At 57.2% G+C, this 20,717-nt stretch overlaps 2 protein-coding genes across 2 annotated transcripts; both read right to left on the reverse strand.

Annotated features, from left to right (window-relative positions):
• Positions 1 to 1,139: 1,139 nt before the first annotated feature.
• On the reverse strand, positions 1,140 to 12,564 carry LOC132318261 (dual specificity protein phosphatase 22-A-like). The gene is made up of 5 exons (XM_059824998.1): positions 12,400 to 12,564; positions 9,843 to 9,892; positions 6,560 to 6,634; positions 5,927 to 6,098; positions 1,140 to 1,346 (listed from the first exon to the last, which is right to left on the reverse strand). Exons 1-5 carry the CDS (start codon positions 12,562 to 12,564, stop codon positions 1,140 to 1,142), a joined length of 669 nt encoding a protein of 222 aa, XP_059680981.1.
• Positions 12,565 to 16,626: 4,062 nt separating this feature from the next.
• On the reverse strand, positions 16,627 to 20,513 carry LOC104264625 (cytochrome c oxidase subunit 4 isoform 1, mitochondrial). Its single transcript, XM_059824862.1, has 5 exons — positions 20,459 to 20,513; positions 19,452 to 19,531; positions 18,694 to 18,861; positions 17,542 to 17,673; positions 16,627 to 16,892 (listed from the first exon to the last, which is right to left on the reverse strand). The coding sequence occupies exons 2-5, from the start codon at positions 19,528 to 19,530 to the stop codon at positions 16,756 to 16,758; spliced, it is 516 nt and encodes a 171-aa protein (XP_059680845.1). The 5' UTR covers position 19,531; positions 20,459 to 20,513; the 3' UTR covers positions 16,627 to 16,755.
• Positions 20,514 to 20,717: the final 204 nt, after the last annotated feature.

Genomic DNA, 20,717 nt, shown 5'->3' on the forward strand with positions numbered 1-20,717 from the left:
CGAGTACCCAGAAATTTTCATTAAGGGAATTCCTAGAAATATTTTAAGCGCCTTTTTTTTTTTTTCTCTCAGAATGGATTGCAGAACAGATATTTTTGAGAAGCCAAGCAAGGTGTTTATAGTAAAAGGCCAAGCTGGAGTGGAAGATTTGAAGATTTAAAAGTAGAAGGGCTGTGTTGATGGGTTGGGACCCCCCGTGTAGGATGGATGTGGGGAGTCCAAAGGAAGCCCATGCTTTGGAAACGCACTGTGTGAGTTTGGGATGAAAAAAGGGACACAGTCACTGTCTTTCAATATTAAAAAGGCTGTTGGAGAGGGAGAGCGTTAAATTCGTCTGTGGGTCGACTGAGTCCAATCAAGCAATTGGCTTCTTTTGCAACCGGGGACATTCAGATTGGGCGGCAGGGGAAACCCAAAACCGCTCCGGCTCCGGGGATGGAGGCGGTGGGGACGGGCAGCCTCCGGCACCGCTGGATTTCCCCTCTCCCTGGGAGGGTGGGTTAAGAAAAATGCCAGACAGACATCTGCCGAGACCAGGCTGGACCAGGGAAGTCCGAACACAGCGAGGGGCATCTGCAGCCCCGGGAGCAACTCAGCCTCCGGCCACTCTCCCCATCCCACGGGATGACAGCCGGGCTCGGCAGCACACCCCCAGCCCGGGACCCATCCCTCCCTCCTCGGGGAAGCCTCGCAGGCTGCATCGGCCCCTAGCTTCACTGCAAAGCAGAGGACAAGGTGGCCTCTCCCCATCTCATCCTGCTCTGGCTTCCAAGGTCTGCGTTGGCATCCCTGTGCCCTGCCACAGGAGCGGCTGGGTACCGTGCCGCTGGAGAGAGGGACGGGGCTTGCTGCTGCCCTGGGTGATGGAAAAGTGGCCACGATCCACTGGGTAATGGGGGAACGGGACAGAGCAAGACACTGTCATCAGTTAAATGGCTTGCCCAGAGGTATACACGGAGCCAGCAGCCAAGGGGAGGGTCTACGAGTCCTGACTCCCACGCTCCAACCCCCAAGCCCATGGCTGAGGCCAGCGCTGGCTGCTTGCTGCCCTAGACATGATCCCTCGCAGGCGCTTGGCAAAGGGAAGGCTGAGTTTTCCAAGCCCCAGGGCCGACGTCTGCCTGCGAGCAGCCTGCTGCTTATCTGTTCATCCATCTGCTTCTGCCGGTGCCACCTGCGTGGTAGGGAAGTGGGTAGGTGGGAGCTGGAGAGCGGAGCAAGGAGCAATCCCTGCTCCCCAACTGCTGCTCCTTCTGCCTCTGCTCCTGCCGGGCCAGCAAGCACTGCAGCTCCTCCTGGTCCTTGAATGGGTTCCTGCCATAGTCACGGCGGATCCAGGCGCGGTACTGCCAGGACAAAGCCAAAAGAGGTTATCAGTGTCACTGGGGGCTGAGACACCCCCAGCTCGAGAGCCAGGGCTTGCAACAGCCCCGGTGGAAAGCAGCGAGCAGAGCAGGGGCAATGCCCGCTGCATCCCAGCCACAGCCTCAGAGGCGGCCGGGGGATCCCCAGCCACAGCCAGCAAGCAGAAAGGTCCCAGTTTTGCAGGAGCTCGCACACCACGCGACACGACCGCGTCGTATGAGAGAGGCGACGGTTCCCCCCGACCGAGTGCTCCCATCCTCAGCCCAGCACAGATGGACCCGGAGAGCTGGCAGCATCCTCAGCTTCTCACGCTGGCCGCAGCCGGGACAGCAGCTTTATTTACTTTTCATTGCCAAGAAGCTGCTGCTGTTCCCTGTGTGCCCGAATTCCTGTAAGAAAAGCTTCCCCACGCTTTCTCCCCGCCGTGGCAGCGCAGGGACAGGCTGCACTCGCTGCCACAAGCTGCACGGCCAAGCCGGCTCTTGCATGCTGAGGCAGGTTTGTTTGCAGAGCGTCTTGCTCACCGTGGGGCGGTTGGGGGGTGCCTCTCATCCCCCCCCATCACTGCAGCCGGCTGCAAAGGCTGCTCCGGCAGCAGGAGTGTGCCGGTGGCTGGGGGCCAGCTGGCAGCAAGCTGAGGTCTGGAGGTGGCTGGGAAGTGAGAGATGGTCCATCGAGATGCTTCCCGCTACTGCTGGGATGAGAAACAGCCAGACAGACCCAGACTGCAGCACCTGAGAGCGTGGGAAGGAATGGGCACCTCTGCCGGGACCCACCGTGCCAGCTGCCCGGTGCTCACGGGGAGCGGGCAGGGCTCCGCTGTCTTCCTAAGTAGCTGGGAACCAGCTGCTCCAGCAAGCAGGACTTACTGGGATGGGTGGAAAGAGCATGCCTAGCAACACTAAACACCTTACAAAAAGGATGGAGGGCACGGAGTTGGGAATGTGAAGCCTGCAGGTGCAAAGGGTCCAGAGAGGGACCGAGCATCAGAGCCCGGGCACGGGGCAGCACTGGGACAGGCATGGGGCGCAGCCGGGGGAACCAGAGGGAGAGTGCAGGCAGCCCCCACGAGCTGCCCAGCCTCGGCACCCCCGCGGCAAGATGCCCCCGCAACGGGTCCAGCTTCCCGGGGTTGGGTGGCCAGGAGCCACCGAGCTCACGGCAAAGGTCCGGGATGCAGGACAGTGGGACGGGCAGCTCAGCCCTGTCCTGCCAGGGCTGCCACAGGCGTGGGGACCACTGACCACAGGAGGATAAAGTCTGAGACTGATCCTGGCAGCCTCCCCAGCTCCTGCAGCCAGGGAAAGTCAGCTCAGGCAGAGGGGATTTCCACTGGGAATGTCTGGATTTCCCAAATCTACTCCCTCAGACGACGAGACTCACCACGGCTGCTGCACGCTCTCTGCCTGTGAGCAGGAAGACCCCTTGTTTGGGATGGACCCCGCCGGCCCGGCCTGATTCCCTTGCTAGAAAACAGCCTCTGGGAAGTGAGTCCCAAAGGTTCTGGAACAGGATTTGGGGCAAGCATCCATGCCAGCTGCTCATGGGGGGAACATCCCTCCCCTGCAAACCATCCGGAGGGATGAAGTTCCATGGGGACACCAGCCTGGCCACCAAGGCTCGACACCCACCAAGGCTCAGCACCCACCGCCCAGCCTCGGAGCTGGCTCCCACCATCCAGCAAAGGAGGGAAGGAGCCGGTGGGAGGCTGGGGGAAGCACCCTGTTCCTGCTGCCAGGCATTTCCTTTTAAAGCCAGAGCAAGAAGTGGTTACAGCCCGTTTCCTCCAGCGCTGACCACTAACCCGGTGCCCTCCTCCTCTCTCCTGGTGCCCAGAGCACCCTTCCCATCTGGAACGGCACCGGGGACGGGGGGAAAGGCAGCCTGGCCGTGGTGTGCCAGCACCACGGGGAGACCTTGGGGCAGGGGGGGACGGGTGCGTCACCCGAATGCCCATCTGTGCCCTCTCTCGCATCCACACTGTCTTCTCTGTGCTCGCTTACTTCCTTTTCTAACCTTACCCGTCATCCTGCTGCTGCTCGTGGTCCCTTCCTTCCTTCTTTATCCATCTAGCCCCGGTAAGCACCATTTGCCAGCTCGAAACCGCAGCTGCACGCTCGAGGCGCGCTTCCTGCAGCGAGGGGGCCGGCTGGCCAGCCCCAGGGAGCATCTTCCCCATTTCTACATCCCGGGGTCCCGTCTGAGGTCCCTGCTTCGGATGGAGGAAACCGAGGGATGCCCGCCCGCAGCCCTGGGGAGGAGGTCCGCAGGAGGACTGACCTGTTCCTCGCAGGTTTTAGCCAACAAGAAATGAGGCTTTTCCTCCCGAGCAGCCTACCCAGCCCTTCTCCATGTCTGCTCCCAAGCACTGCGTTTCCAAATTGCTGCCTGCCGGGATAACAGATGGGCTAAATGGGGAAATTGAACCTCTTTCCTATCCTCAGCAAGAGCTGAAGCTCAGGTCACGGTACCCTTGCTCCTGCATCCTACCTTACACACATGGAAAACCACCGGGAACGAGGTGTGACCTCCCACAGCCAAGGTAAGCAAGCTAACTGCTGCTTGGCATGAAGCAAGGCGCAGGACCCACGCAGCATCGGGTCCCATGGGCTCCTGGCCACGCAGGTGAATGCCTGCAGCTCTCACCACCCCACGAGACACCCAGACATCCACCTCGGCTGACCTGCCCGTGCTGCCCGCAAGTCCCTTCCTCTTGCAAAGGTGGAGGGCGCAGGGGCGAACTGGGAGCAGAGCATCGCCGGTTGGGTTGGAGCATCCATCCCGGCTCTTCCCCTTCTTCAAATGCAGCTGTGGGTGAGTAATGCCAGAGCACTCCCCGCTCCAGCACCCAGCCTTTGCACCCGGGGCCGTGCTAGCAGCAGTCTGCCCATCCACAGCTTCCCTCCCCGATGCTGCGATCGTGGGGAACGCAGGGTGTTTCAGGTAAAAGGCGGCTCTTGCTAAACGCCGCGGCTCAGAAAAACACATCCAAGCACCTCCGCCCTTGGCTCTGCCTTTGGTATTTTCAGGGAAATGCTTGCAAAGCCACCGGCAAAACTTTGAGGTGATGAAAAAGCAGCGTCTAAGGGAAAGGGAAGAAAGTCCAGCATCTGCTGAGCCCAGCCTGGATTTTGGGGAGCCGGAGGAATAAGCTGGGATGGAGGAGGGGGCACAGCAAACCCCACATCAGTCTGTGCCGGGATGCGGCCAGAGCGTGGGAAGGGTTGGAGAGAGCTGGCCTGGCCGGGGGAAGCCCTGCAGGGAATCTCCAGCACGGCCGGTGTTTTGTAATCCCTTGGACTGTTTTCCGCCCTCCTCCGCGGGTGTTTTTGCAAACCAGTGATAACGGGGCAGGGCTGCATCCCTCATGTGACAGCGCCTGCCCGCTCCCTCCGGCACCCGGGGAAGGGAACTCGGCGTCGGGGAAGGGGCTGTCATTTGGGCCAATGTCACATGCTGTCCCTGCCTCCCTCCTGGGAGGAGAGAAATCCCCTAGAACCGCTCGGTGTGGCCGGAGGGACCGCCGGGTCTCCACTGCCATTTGCCACGGGGCTGCTGCACGATGCCAGTGGCTACAGCGGATGGGGGGGGGGCTTTGCCTCCAGGCATGGGACCACGTTTAGGGGTGACGTGGGCCGCTAGATGCCTTGAACACGTCAGGTTGTGGGTTACTCTTTCCTTGCAGAGGTCCATCTGTGGTCCGTGTGCCCTCCTGGGACAGTTTTGGACCCCGGTCCTTTGCTGCAGAGCCTGGGGCTGGGTGGAGGGGCAGGGTCCGGTGTGGGAGGCTGGAGGGCAGCCGGGGAGCCGGGCGGGAGCTGTGCTTTTAAAGGCCTTTCCCTTTGCTTTCGAAGGCTTTCCAGTTCAAAAGTGCAGCTCTGATCTCTGCAGCTAGCTCTCTCCCGAGTAAACGTGCCGCTGTCGCTCCCAGCTGCCGGCATCCAGCTCGGCTCAGCTACAACAACATCCCTCCCTTGCACGGGACAGGAATCCACCCAGCCAGGGCTTCTGCTCTCCTAAAACCTGCTGCTCCATGTCATTTTGGGGAGGGAAGAGGAGAATTTCTCCATCAACAATTGCTTCTCTCTGTCGCCTGCCTCTAAAAGCAGGGGACTTGCTGTCATAGGAAGCCCTGCCAGATCCAAGCACGCCCAGACATCCCAAAGCTGCAGGCAAGAGCCTTCCTCCCTCTCCTCTCCCCTTTTCCGCCTCTGGCTCCCGCTGCGCTGCATTCCCGGGAACCGGCCCAGCACTCTTCCTGGGGGACTTGATGCTCGCCTGTCCCTCCCACTGTGTCCTAACTGAACTCTTGAGAAAAGCACTGAGGTTTTAAAGAGCTTTTTAAAGCGCACTCATATAATGTCTAGGCACTTCTTTTTTTTTTTGGGGGGGGGGAGGGGGGTTTGCATGTAAAACCCAAAATCCCCAGGTAATAAATAGCATGCACAAAAGCTAGCTCTGGCAAACAGCTGGCCCCTGCAGAGCGCCGCATGCAAAAGAGCCGTGCCTGCTTGCAAACGCCGCAGACACATATAAAAGGGGACGTCAGCATGGGGCATACCTCCTGCAGCAAGGTCGCCTCGTACTCCTGCAGCTGCTGCTGGAAGCCAAAGTTGGGGCTGACGTAGGACCGCACAGCCTTGGTGGCGGCCAGGCAGCCCTCCCAGCCGAGCTCGGTCACCGTCATGAGGTAAGCCACCAGGACGGTGGTGCTGCGGGAGACCCCAGCCAGGCTGGCACGACACGAGGGAGCAGCGTCAGGGAGAGGTATTCCCACCACGGAGGCCGGTGCGGCTCCGCAGCAAGGGACACCCATGGGGTGCACCTTCCCATGGGCGCTCCCTCTCGCTGGGGTGCAAGCAGGGTTCCCTGGCCAGGGGTTGGGTGGGGGTAAGGAGCCGCATGGACAGGGAGCCACTGCTGGTGGCTCGGGGCAGGTGGCTTCCCCCGTCACCTCCTCTAGCCTGTCCCACCTCTTTGGATGCTCCGGTTTTCAGGGCGCGGACCACCCATCCCCATGGGCCTCGGCCGTGGAGACCTTCCCCTGTTGCCCTCCCGCTGTTCTTGTCTTCTCCTCTTCTTCCTCCCCACCACAAGTGACATTCGACATCGAGGACACTTTTTGGGAGCCCATCCCCACCTTCCAGAGGACCGATGTGAACGGGGGATGCGAGGTGGTGACAGCGGCTCTCACCAGTGGACGAGGCAGCCTCCCCCACCGAGCCGGCACTCATGGATGAACTTGATGCATTCCTTAAAATGCTGCAGCCTGCAAGGAGAGAGACGGGGAGGTGAGGATGGAAGGGCTGCCCACCCCTGCAAGGTGTCTGGCCACACCAGTAGCAGCAGTTGTGTGTCCCCCCCCAGGACTTCCCACTGCCCTGGGGCCACCGGCATGGGGTGGGAGCAGAGATCCTTCCTCTGCAAGGTGAAGGCAGCGGGGCTGATCTTCATCTGCCAGGAAGGAAATGAGCTAGGAGACTTTCCGGGGGATTTCCTGCTTCCCAAGGCATCGGGAGGGGAGCAGGATGATGCCATCAGCCAAACCAGCTCGGGGAGGACCCCAGGGAGACATCCTCCAGGGCAAGGTGTCATCTTGTGCCCAAGGGACATGCACATCCCCATGTCAGGGGTTGTCCTGAGCCATCGGCTCACTCTCAATTCCCAAACGAGGCCAAAAACACCCAGTTCCCTCCAAGGGAAAGATGCTGGCGGGGAAGGAGGCAGGGAGAAGGTGGCTCTTGAGGTGTTTTGAGGTCCCAAAATGGTGCAACTCCCTTCCCCTCCTCACCCCAAACAGCCCCTCCGGCCCCGTCCCACCCAAGGGAGGGCATGGAGAGGTGCCCATGCCAGGGAGGTAGTGCTGCCAGCAACAACACAGGCTTGTCCCTGGATAGCTGCCTGCATTCCTGAAAGCATAACCAGTAACAGCCGGCAAGGCAGAGGGAGAACGTTAACCCTAACCAGCGAGTTTCGCAGCAAAACGGGGCAGGTCAGGGAGCCAGGGCTTTCTGGCTGCTCAGCTGCAACACGCTATGGTGCTTCTCCCCTTCTGACCTGGATGCTCAGCAATATGAGCAGCACTCATCTTTTTGAAGGCACAGAGACCTAGAAAACAGGTTAAATAACTCCATATGTACTGATGAAATAGAGGTGGGTGTTCATGGGAGGGTTACGCAGGTTCCGGTGAGACATCTCTCTCCCATTCATCACTGCATGGGATGCTGGAAGCCACTGCCGATCCCTCTCGAGGACAGCGAGCATCTCCAAGAGCCCACACCAAACCAGGTATTCGGCTCCTTGGCACATGTTTGCAATAAGCACTGCCCGTTCCTGCTCACCCTCGCAGTCCCATCAAGCTCTGGGGGAATTTTGAGGCAGAAAACCTGGTTCTGGGTAACTTGGGCTGCTGGTGGACTCCCTGACCACACAGCTCTGGCTTTTTTGGGAGGAGGAGAAAAGGATCCCTTTTACAAGTGCGGCAGCCGGCAGCGCCTCTTCCCCTGCGCCGGACTTCCTCTGCCTCCATGTGATGGGGTGGGCGTCCGCCTGCACAGCCTCCCTGATTTCTCAGAAGCCAAGGCACAAGCTACCGCAGAGTTATTCCCCCCGTGCCCCTCTCCGAGGGCTCGCTCCCAGCGCATCCTCCCCCGAGAGCCCTCCCGGGCTCAGAGCCGGCTTCTTGCGGGGACAAGGCAGAACCCTCTAAAACCTCCCCCATCCCTGCTAGACCACGGAAGGGGATGCCCTTCACCCTGCCCTGGAAGGGGGATCAAAGGGGATGCTGCTTTTCACCCTTCCCTGGAAGGGCAGGGCTCAGACGCCTTCTAAGAAACCAGCCAAGGACGTATTCAAAAATAGCAGGGGGTTCTGCTGCCCTAGAAGAGGAGGAGAGATGGGGGAGTCTCTGAAGGTGTGCTCGTACTAAAAATACCGAGCCTCTTGGCCCTGGAAGGAAATGTAAGTCCATCACTCTTCGTGGGCTACAGATGTGCCGCCTCCTCCTTGATCACCGTAGCAAACGGAGCATCACCCTTTGGGGGGGGCTTTCCCTGCCTAAAGCTTATCCCGGGGGATTTCTCCTGCTCCTGCTTATCTTCGCAGAGCAGACACCATCCCGCAGGGCCTGCACGTGTTGCCTACACAGGTCCAAGCTCTCCAGATCCCAGTCCTCCACTTCAGCCCCGTGTCTGGGACCAGCAGGGATGCACTTTGCTTGGAAGGACACGGTGCTTTTGCCTCCAGCTCCCTCGGCACGCTTGCCGCCAGCCTCCAGCCCGCTCCATGCACACAGCATCGCTCTCCCAACCCATCCCGGAGGGAGGCAGGTGAGCGCTTCAGCCACCCCATCCATCCTCACCCACTCCACGGGGGTTATTTTTCCCCCCACGTGGCCAGGCAGAGGAAAGCTCTCCCCATGCTTTTCCAGCCTCTGAGCATGGGATCGGGGTGTGGAGCCTGGTAATGCTGAGAGCCACTGAGGTCCTGAGACACAAGCATCTCCACCGCAGGACACGAAGTTCACCAGGATTGTGAAATCCAAGGCATAAACTGACAAGCAGAAAATAGTTCCTTGAATAAGTCTTCCTTCCGGCAGCCAGCCTTTTTTTTTTTTCCCCCCCTTTTTTTTTTTTCCTTTCAGTAGACATGCCACAAATGCAAAGGAACGAGAGAAGAGAAGAAATAGCAACCAAAAAACCCTGTTCTTGCTGAGGCAGGGCTTTCTTGTAAAGCTTCTCTTTCCGCTCAGCGGGAGCATGAGCAAGCAGACTCACACCCCCGGGCACGGCTGCTCCCGAGGATGCTGGAAAACCATCATCTCCACAAACGGGCTTCGGTCCGGTCCCTGTGCATGAGGTTTCGAGCCTTTTTAGGGTTTGATTGGCAAGAAAAATCCCTCGGAGTCACCCATTTTCTGGTTGTAATGGGTGGTTTCTGGGTGCCCCTCAGCCAAAGCGGCAACGGGGTGCTGTGACCCCCCCAGTGCCAGCAGCGCCCGCGCCCATCGCACCCCAGCACCGCGTCCCATGAAGACCTGGGGCTTCCTTGCAGCGCCTCTCGCCAGCTTTATTTCAAGAATGTCATTAAAGGATTTATGTGCAACTATGCTTTGTGTGGGGAAAAAAATATTTTAATAAATATTTTATTCCTTTTTCCAAGGAGAATGTCTGGAAGACCGACACAAATCGTTCTTTCTAAACCAATAAAAAAATGCTCCAATTTTCACCCTGCCCAGTAGAATAATTCTGAAATTCGGTGGCAAATTAAATTTACTGACTGCAAACACACAAAGAAACAGATTTTAAGCCCTACAAATGCTATTTACTGCCTGAAAATGAACTGCAGCTTTTGTCAAGCTCAGCAACTATACCAAGTTTTTGCAGCATGAACCCTCATCCTGCAGAATTTGAACGTTTATTGACTGATAACTACCAAAAATGCAACCCTGGGAGGCAAAAGGATGGCAAACAACTTACAGGTTTTGACTGGATGAATCCGAGACCGAGATACAGAGATAGGTCATGTCCTGCAATACAAAGATGGTTGTGGTAGTAAGACACCTCCGAAAAATGCAAAATCCCCCATTTCTCTCTTTTACCTCTCCCCAGCTGACCCTTCGGTGAGGGTAAAGCCACAATCCACTTTCGGGTGCCATCGCCCCGCTCCCCACAAATAGGGAGAACCGTGATGGGTCACATCCATCCCACCCCCGGCTATTTCCCCCCCATTTCAGCCCAGAGGAGAGGTCAGGCTGTAGGGAACCGCTGCAATGCTCAGGAGCCCCCCAAAATAGAGCCACCCCTTCACCGGGGCCCCGACCGGCGAGCCCCGTCAGGAAGACGTGTGTGAACACAGACTGATGAAGTCACTCTCATCAATGGGTTATTTCCTCACGGTCCTTTTAATACAGTATAAATCACCCTGCCGCATGTTGGCGTAGGTCAGATTACTTTCCTTTCATTAAAACATCGCTTCCTCGATCCTCCCTGTTCTGAGCTAAAATTAGATCCTTTTCATCTGAGGTTTGGGTTTTTTTTTTTTCTTTCTTAGCAAAATGGGTGGAAATCCTGCCAGCCAGAGCTGAAACGGCCGTGCGCCAGGGATTGCCCCATCTCCATCGGCTCCCTGTGGCATCGCTGCCGAAAGATCCCCCCTGGGCTGACGCAGCCCAACCCCACGGGCCACCCTTGCTTCCCTCCAACCCAGGGCAAATCGGGAGGCTGGTAAAAGCTGATTATTTAAGGAGGGAATGGGCAGAGCGGGATGGGCACGGGGACATTTCTGCACTGGAAAGACCCACGTTGCGAGGATGAGTGCTGGCGGGCTTTCCCGTGCGTCTCTTCTCTGTCCCATCCATCCTCCCCAGCCCCATCCCGCGTTCGCCCCCGCCATCCTGCAGCCTCTCACGGGACGGGGATGAGGTGCCACAGCGATGTGCCGCTTGCCAGCTCCCCATGGCATGTCGGCCGGCTGCTCCCCGCCTGGAGAAACTGCCAGAGAGCCCAGGGCGGGGGAAAACAGAGCCAGCGGGTTCCTCATCCGCACCCCAGGCCAAACCGTGGCTCTCCAAGACGCAGGGGATAGCGGGTACGGGTGGGAGCTCGGCGGGTGGAAGGGGACCATGCACCAGGCAGGGGCACGGGGACCAGCAAGCAAACGCCGGCAGGTTTTGCGGGATGAGCTGCTATGGGCTGTGGCTTCCCAAATCCTGGCTGCACCATGCCATGCCTGCTGCCAGCCCGACCTCCCCGCAGCGAGGAGAGCCACCGTGCTGGCAAAGCCACCGTGCCAACCAACGGAGCAGCCAAAGCAAGCCCACTCCTCGACCCTACACTCTGATCACGGATTAACTGCCGGGCTCCCAGCGGCTTCCCCTTCCCCACGGGGCCGGGTGCCCCAATCCCGCCTTGGGGAGCTGGGCCATGCATGGGAACAGTGCTGGGGTTTGCGGTTCCCGACCCGGGGCCGTGATTGACACATTGCTCAACCCACCATGCCTTTCCGGTTCCCCTTTCTGGCAGCCCAGCGGCTTGCTCCGTGTTGTAAGCTCACCATGCGGTTTGCTACCCGTCTGGCCGTGCCCCCAGCCCCGGCAGCCCCAGATGCTGCCCCTTCTCCAGCCACCAGCCGTTTCTCTGCACCGATTTTACGCAGCCTCCTTCCTTCTCTCTCTCCCCCCTCCACGTTGCTCAACGCCTTAGTGGGGAAAAGGCTTGAGCTGGTGTTTTGCTGAGGTTCCCTGCCCATCGTGGCCCCAAAGGATGAGGGGTCCCGGCAGTCTCCTTCGCCTTCTGCAGCATCCTGGGATTTGGGAGCTGGCAGCGGGTCCAACACCGGGATGAAGTGCAAGTTGCATGTGGCCGTCCGCCGCGACATGAGCAGCGTGACCCCGAGCATCCCCGCGCACGGACCCCAAGCGGGGCTGCTCCTCCTGCTGCAGGTTCCACCCGGCCCACGGGTCCGTGCGGGCAGGATTTGTGCACGAAAGACCTGGCCAGCACCTCTGACATCAACCCAGCGGGCAGCTCCCTCCTGCCTCAGTTTCCCCCACCCACAGCCTGAGGGGTCCGTAGCGCTCCGGGCTGGGGCGGGACGGGGCAGGCAAAGGCAGGGCGGCCCGGGAGCCCTGTCCTGGAGGTGGGGGGGTGCTCCGGGTCCCGCTGTGCCCCCCCTCCCCGTCGGGGCTGGATGCGGCCCCGGCGCTGCCATCCGCGGGGCGCCGCCGCCCTCTCGCGGTTCTCCCCGCGGCAGCACCGGGCACCCCCCGGGTCCCGGCCCCGCCAGCGCTGCGGCTCCGCACCTCCGCCCTAAAACCGGCTGAAGGGATGGCTGTGCCCCCCCAAAACACCCCTCTCCCCCCGAAAAAACTCCCAGCGCTGAGCCTCTTTGGGTGCAATTCAACATGGTGCAAACTGGTGCAAACCCAGCGCTGCTTCTCCCCTCTCTGCCGGGAGGAGACGGCCTGTCCCATCCGCACCTTCCCAGCCCCGGCTCCCCGGGGTGGTCCCCCAAGTCCCCCACCCGGGCACCCACCTCCAGCACCGGCTTGGCACGGTTGTGGACGGAGAGGATGTGCGTCACCCCGTTCCTCAGCAGGTTTTCCCGGTCCTCAGAGTCTGGAAGCAGGAGCGGCACGTGAGTCGCCTGCCCTCCTGGGAGATCTGCTGGATCCAGCACCCACCAGCAACCCTCATCCATCACCCCCGGCCCTTCGACCCCCCTGCCAGCCCCTTCCCACTGCCTCTCACCCCGCACAACGCAGGAAAGGAGACCGGGCGTCATGATGCACCTCCTTCAAAGCAAAATCCCCCTTGGATGCACTGGGTATTCAGCAGGCTCCTAAAACCACCCCCAAAAATCAGAAATTATACTGCTAACTTGGAAAAGGCTGTTGAGTCCTCGCTGTTGGGTGAAATCCAAGCTTCACCCTGCTCCCCACGGAGGCAGAGGTCTCAGCGAGAAAGACAGGCGTTGGCCTGCGGTAAATATTGTCGTGGGGAGGTTTCCAGCCATGCCAGGGGTTCCCCGGTGCTCCGGCATGGCTGGTGACCCCAGCTCCCCGTGGATGTCCTTTTCTTGGGCTAGAGCTGCACTTGCAATTGGGATGGGGATTTTTGGGGGCTTTGGATCTCTGGAAGATGCTGAGGTCCCCAGCCGGAAGCAGTCACAGGGACCCCCCAAGGAAAGGGGCTCCTTCAGCCCTGCCAGCTGCCCAGGGATCCCACAGCAACTCGGAGACAGAGCAGGGAAAGGCACTCACCGCGGATGTTCCCGAGATAGAGGCCTTTGACAACCTGGGAGGTGACAAAAAGGAGAGAGATTTCAGACGGCGCCGGACACAATGTGCACGGGATGTGGCAGGAGCAGCAAGCTGCGTGCGTGGTACCAGCAGGACCAGGGCATCTGGCAGCAAACTCCCCAGGCAATGATAAACCAAGCACCTAATCAGTGAACCAACTTCATTAAGGAACAGCAAAGGTTGAGCCCACTCAAACCACCGACCCAAACCCCTCCAGGAGCGCAGAGCTCAGGAAAACTCATCACATAAATGGAAGGGACTTGCATGTGGTCTTACTGCTATCAGAAAGGCAGTGCTGGGGGCTGGATTCCCCAAATCAGCGGGGACCCCCGCATCGCCCCAGCTCCCGGAGGCGGGCCAGCCCCCCTGCAGCTCGGTTTTGTTTTGCAATTCTATAGCAACCACCTCTTGCAAATATTTTCAAAGGTTGCCTCCGCCAGCTGGGGATAGACAGGCAAAGGCACAGGCTATTTATAATAATTTTCTGGCCAGGATGTTGCAGTAAGCACCGTCAAGTATGCAAATTTGGGCTCCAACTCACTGCTGCAGGGTTATGAAGGAGAAAAAGGGGCAGCTCAGAGTATTTACGGGACGTAAGAGCCCGCCAGAGTGGTTTCCAAGGGCACAGAAAGGAAGAGCTGGTTCCCGACTGGACTCATTTGCACCCATCTGGCAGAAGACACCTGGTTTGAGAGGCCATAGGAGGGGTTTTCAACAGCACTGGGTCACATCCAGCCCACCTCTACCATTCAGCTGAACCCCAGCCCGCAAAACACCTGGATTCAGCAAACCTCTGCGCCCAGCACAGCAAAGCTGTTACCACTAGAAGGGGGATGCCAAACCCTGCCTCTTGTCAAGTCAAAGCCAGATCCTGCACCACAAATGTGTCTGCACCAACCCAGCCCCCCGCAAAGGCAGCCCAGGCTCCCCGAGAGGGTTTGCTGGCACCAGAGAGGCTGTAAAAGCCACTTTGCAGGTCGGGCTGCGTCCGCAGGGGGTGAAACCCCGGTGCTAAGTCACGGCAGAGCCGTGCAGAGAGTTTGCCCTGATTTGACCTCTCCGTTGTTGTCCCAGAGTCTAATTTTAAACTGGGTAACGCACATACCAAGTGGTTATTTAAGGATGCAAACAGAAATCAATCCCCTCTGTCAGCCCTGGAGTTCAGCTGAGCAACAAGCCGCAGCAAAACCCCATTTCCCCCTTTGCAGAGCACGGCTGCCAGGCACAGACACGTCCCGGGGGTGGCAAGGGGAGGAAATTTCTCTGCAGGGACCCCCAGCCCTGAGGATTTTAATGCCGTGGTCTTATTGCCCAAGGGACGAGCATCTAAAGCCAGCTCTCACTTTTTTAACACCCGCAGACACTTAGCTCATCACCTCGGATATAAACCTGGGAATCACCGTTTGCTTTCTTAATTCCCCTTCTTAAGTGCTTGAAGTTTCGAAGAGGAATGAGAAAGGGAAGATGCAAACGGGTGTATTTAGGGCATCGTGGTACCTGGGAAAGAGCATCCGCCTGGGCTGCAGGAGAAAGGTCCTGCCCGCCACCACCCCACCGTCCCCCCAGTACCTTGCTCATTCCACTGCCCATGGTTTTTCTTTCCCCAGGGTCAGGATCCAGGTGGCTTCTCCGTATCCAAGGCTATCTGCAAATACACACCCGAAAATCCCAGACAGGACGGTGAGATCTGCCCTCCACCGACAGTGCATCCCTCTGCCAAGAGCAGGACAAAGGGGGAACATGTGCCAGCAGTGGAGCGTGCAGAGCCCTAGCAAACTCAGCTCACTTACCGGCTGGAGGTCTCTGCCGCTGCACTGGTGGGTGAAGGGGACTAAGGAGAGTGGTTGGTGCAGGGCAGAGGAGGATGAAATAAGGATCCAGGGCTGTGGCGAGGCTCAGGTTTCTCTCCCGAGCTCCCTGGGGCTTTCGCAGCCTTTTGGGGAGGGTGAAGAGGAGGATGTTCCCGGGAGGAATGACTCCCTCGTCCCAGCGATGCTTGCTGGGCTTTATTCTGGGATGCTACGGGCTGGTACAAGCCCTGGACTCAGCAGGATTTCTCTCCTGTTCATGGTAATTCATCACAGGAACGAGAGCAGAATTCAGAATAAGGCACTTAGCTCAAAAACCAGAGTGTGGCACGAGCGACATGCAGCTAACGGAGCATTGAGGATAGCTCATCTCCCTCTCCCTCCAGGAAGGGAGATAAGAGGAGATGTAAAGCAGCACTGCAATTCCAGCACATGCTTCAAAACATTCATTTTCAAAGCAGATATACCCAGCAGCTTGCCGGCCCCCTCCTAGATCAGTGCTACCAGCCTGCCAGAGGCACGAGCGATACAAAGAGCAGAGAAAAGCAAACCACGAGCGTAGTGAAAACCCCACAGCCATCGCCAGTCTGCCATTCTGTCATCCTTGTAACGTCCTTTTCAGCAGCCCAGAGGCAAACATTTCACCTAAGGGATCTTTCAGATGTAGTAAGGGGAGCTCATCGCTTAACTCCCACCAAATCATCTCACCTTAAAAACCTTCCCTGAATTTCTCCGGCTGGAAGGGAAAGGCTGGCCAGCCCCCAGCACACCGGGCCCTCGCAAGTGGCTGAGACGCCCCAGGCTTTCCACAGCGGCTGCTAAATACAGGCGTGGATTTCAAACCACGACAGTCCTGTACTCAGGAAAAGAACAAACCAAAGCTGAAACTTGTTTTAGCAGTTTTGGTCTTCGGAGGAGTGTTTTTAAACCGAAGGCAGAAGTTTGCCTGCAGCAAGCCTAGGGCACGCACCAGATTAGCCGAAGGGAGAAATTCGGCAGCTACAGGCAGAGCGAAATAAAGGCACCGGCTTTCTTAGCTCAGGCCCTGAAAACGTTAAGCCACGAACCAGAGCTTGTTCTGACCACTGCATTTAAAGAAAGTTCTGAGATGCTCCTACTAAATGCAGCATTTCTTTCCCTCCCTCAGCTGCAGCAATCCACCGTCACCTCACGCAAGAGGCAAGGCATGAAACACGCTTCGGGGTTTCACCTAAACCTATTCTTGGCTGAACTAGATCTAGGAATTCTCTCTCTTCCTCGCTCAAGTCTGCACGGGATACTGGAGCGAGGTCTGCAGCCCGCCCATGCTGCTGAGAATATGTTGCCTTCACAAGGAGGACAGACAGATGGAGCAGTGTCAATCCCCACCACACAACCTGCACCGTTTGACTTGCACCATTGCCTTTTGGAGCACTGGCACGCTATTTTTGGAGCGGTTATGGGATGCCAAGCTTCTGCAGGAGCTGGGATCTGCTTATCTTACATGTAGCTCAGGCATCTGCACAGCGGGACCGCTGGCTGCGCCCCAGAAACAGTCCCTTTAACTGGTTATACACAAACCGTGACAAGACTACCTGGGAAAGCTCTGCCCCTCAACCCGCACTACAGATTACCATCACAACAAATGCATTCGAAGAGCAATAAAAAGAAACCTTCAAGTTAACCAGACATTTATTAGCATCTATGTAGTTGGAGAGGTTGTTCCAGTACATAAGCAACGAGGTCACACACAGGTGATGGAATCATTTCGTATTCAAGCAGAGAAGGTTCCACTGAGTTGCTTCATTTCTTCCACTCGTTCTTCTCAAAATCCCACTGGGAAGAGATGCCCTCCACGGGATTAATCCGCATGTCCAACATTCTCTTCGTCTGCGTCGACAGCCACTCGTCAGAGAAGGTGTGCGGAATAGGGCCGTACACTGCAATTCAACAGCAGGCGGAATTACACCGTGATAAAAAATTAGCAAGTTGGGAACAGAGGTAAAAATAAGTTGTGCTAATGAAAAGCTTCTTCCCCAGAAGCCATCAGTGCTGGTCACACGCACACCGTCACCTGTTCACACCTATGCTCCCTAAATCCCATTTTTGAAGCATTTAGCTCAGACCGGATTCCCGCATTGATTCTCTAGCGGTTTTGTTCATCAGTAAAGGCTTGCACCAGGACAACAGCCTTCTCAGCTTTCAGTGCAAGCAGATGAAGCCTCGAGACAGAGAGCAGCTCATTTAACTGCGTGCTCCGCCTCACGGCAGCTGGAGGGCTCCCTCGAGGTAGGATCGTTAGCTGGGAAGGAGGCCAAACATGGCAGAAACCCAAATGTTTACTACCAAGGCGGCAATAAGCTTTTGCGACAGCAGGTTTCACAGAGAGGGGAAGCTCTGAGATCATTAGCGTCTCCCTAGGCCTTCCCCCTCCTTTCCTCTCCTCCCACCAAAGCTCTCTCCACCACCTTCACCTTTCTACAAGTCAGCTTCCTGAATGTTTACGCTATGTACCTGCTGATCTCCATGAAGTTTATCAATTGATCTGGCTCTTAATTTAAGAGTTAACACTGTATGGCATTTACTTACTGTAATGTTTCTGCCAAATGAGGATGAGACCAGTTACACCAAGAAAGAACAGTACTCCACCAAGGACGGTCTTCCATTCGTTTGATCCTCTGTTCATTTCTGCATAGCTCTCGTTAAATTTGATGCGATACACTGCGAAAAAAAGTGAAAAGCATCAAATCGTTTCTTTTACTTTTCCTGCGACTTGCAGGCAACAAGCCGCTCTCCAGAGGGAGGAGACCAAAGCCTAAAGCTGACCAAACAGGAAAAGCCTGGCAGAAGGAGGAATGGCACTCTCCTTCCTTCCCTCCAATTCCCAGTGCGATTATGGACCACAAAGCTTCCTAGCACAAATAATTTCAACGAGAACGCTTCTATCTCAAAAGGCTCCTCTCAGCTTTTTGAAGTTCAAAACAGCATGAGATTTGGAGAGGGCTTATGAATATTCAAGCAGTTCCCAAAAAGAGTTCAACACCTTCTCACTGTGACACGGGTGGACACAGCACTGACCACAGGTCAGGTTCTTACTTGCATACTATGACGGCAGTTAGAAAAGATGATGCCGTTTTATTTACAAGTCAAAACACCTGCTTGGCACTTTAATTACCTGAAATTTGGTAATGCTAAGGTCAGTGGTCATTGACATTCAAATACACAGCGTTCGTTTTACTCAGCTGGACTAACAATTGCATATTGTTGTAATGAAGAGATTTTTTTTCCGGCTTGTTGATAGCAGATGGGAATCAAGAAACAAATATAATTATTATTTGTTTTCTGGAAGAGGAAGAAATTGCTGAACTGGACCTCAGACACCTAACAGACACCACGGCTGGTGCTTCTAACTTTTTGAGACAGCACCAACAATCCCAGGAACGCAAACCACTGATCTCCTCTTGCATATACGCAAGGAGCTCCATCGTAATTACCAAAGCTCCTTCACGGCTCACGGCTCAGCTCACAGAGCCGCTGCGAAGAGCGGGGTTTAACAGTTGCCTCAACAGGCACCACCTGCGGCTGCCTTTCTGGTAAACATTGTCAATACGTTTGGATGGTTGGACTTGATGATCTTACAGGTCTTTTCCAACCTTAGTGATTCTGTGAATAATGAACATGCAACAAATCAGATCGCATCATATCGAGCTGTAAGGTTACTTAAAGCCCACCGCTACCTACATTCAACTTTCTCATCAACAGACAGAGCAGTCCAAGACGCCTTTTCCTTCTCTTTCAGCGCCTTCTGCTGAGCAGACAGATCCCTTACAAAGGCCACTTCAGGCAGGGGAACGTCACGACGGTCGACATAGGCTGGGAGGCTGAAATCCTCTGCTTTGACAACACCAGCTGCACGTGGGAAGAGAAGAGACACCCAGTCAAGCTTCTGACTCCTGCGCAAACATCTCTTACGTGTTACAATAGAAAAAAACAACAGCTCGGTCAAAAAGGTGATGACAGTTAAGGAATCCAGGAGGGAAAAGACTTCCAGATGAAGTATTCATCAGGAAGAGGGAAAAGAGAGAGTACCTAAAGTGAGTGCTATTTTACGAGCATAAGAATAAAGCAGAAGGGGGATCTACATAAAAGGTAATATCCAAAATTACTTTATTAATGTCTCGGCCACTTGCGTTTCCAGATGTCACACTGATCGCCTCCCCTACCAACTCCCTAGAAGCCCTCTACACCTTTTCCATCCTAGTTTCTGCCTGGCCCTCAGCTCCTGCCACCTCCCCAGCAGCAGTCAGCCCTGCCAGCACCTCCGCAATGCCTTGTGCTGGCACAGGCTGCGCAAATCTCCTGCCACCAGGCAAGGCACCAGCCTCACCAACCCCCTTCTAGCCTGATTCCTCTTCTACCCAAACCCCAGCAGCAGCTTTTTGTGGTTTATCATCTTTTTTTATCGTCCTTACTAAAAAAGTGAAGCAACTGCCACCTACCATGTCCGTGCGCTCTCAGGCAGATGGAGGTGGAAATGGCTCTCTTCCCAATGAGGCTGAATGCCCTTGAAGCCAACATCCTGTCGGGACAAAGCAACAGCAGGTAAGTCAGTGTCAGGTAAAGACATCAAATGTACACAGATGAAATAACACCATTTTTTATTTGTATATAAAAAAGAAAAGCTAGCCTAGAGGTTTCCCGCCCCTTCGCCAAAGGGCAGCACATTACACCGAACCTCTCCAGGCTTTTCAGGGACATTCCCCCACTAGAACTACTTGGATGAATCTTCCTCTCCCCCCTTTTTTCCCCACAGCCTCCTGTATTTGAACTCAAAGGCATTCCCTTGTTCAAGTCAGCCTCCCAGGATGCTTTCGCTCAGTAAGAAATCATTACTGGGCGCAAGCCAGGAGCCCCAAGCAAGCCAAGTCTAAACGCATTTCCCATCCACTGAAGAAATGCTCCCGCAGCGAACGACATGGACGCGTCCAAGGGAAGGGCAGACACCCAGCTAACGGTTTCTCCCACAGACCCGAGTGCCCGCGCCAAGAGCTCGCTGGGAGTGGCACATCTGCTCCAGGATACAGGTTTCTCACAGGCCCCTGATCTCAGCTGAACAGCCCACGACCCCCCCCGCGAGACAAGCGCGGAGCCCGCGGCCCACGCCTGACCTTGGCGTGGGGCTCACGGCGCAGGGAAGCGCGCTCCCCCCTCCCACAGTGTCACCCACGACGGTGACGCCTCACGCCCGCCCGACATGACACCGGCGATATGACGCCGCACCGACACGGGGCAGCGCTAAGGCCCCTTCAAGGGGAGGAGGAGGCCGCAACGCTCCCCCCGATGCCCCCCACCCCGACCCCGGCTGCCCTGGCCGTGGGCTGCCCCGGCCGCCCGCCGCCCCCCGGGCGGGTGGATGTGGTGGGGAGGGCCCGCCCTGCCAGCGGCGGGGAGCGGGCGGCTCCCGAACCCCCCTCCCGCCGCCCGCCGCCCGCCGCGGCCCGACGACCTGGCGACCGTCCTCTACGCCGGGCTGCGACCGGAAGGAGCCGCCGAGCGGAAGCGCGGTGCACGCCGGGACACGCGGGCGAGCGAGAAGCCGCAAAGGAGAGGCCCCCGCCCGAGGGGCTGACGGGATGCGGGCGGACCGTCTCTCGCTTTTTACGACAGCGCCGGCGGCGCTTGGTGGCGTTTGGCGACACTTGGCGGCGGGCGGCCTGAGGGGGGGCGGCTGGGTCGGGACCGGGGCCGGGGCCGGGGCCGGGGCC

Source organism: Gavia stellata, chromosome 15, assembly GCF_030936135.1.
Source record: "Gavia stellata isolate bGavSte3 chromosome 15, bGavSte3.hap2, whole genome shotgun sequence".
Classification (NCBI taxonomy): domain Eukaryota; kingdom Metazoa; phylum Chordata; class Aves; order Gaviiformes; family Gaviidae; genus Gavia; species Gavia stellata.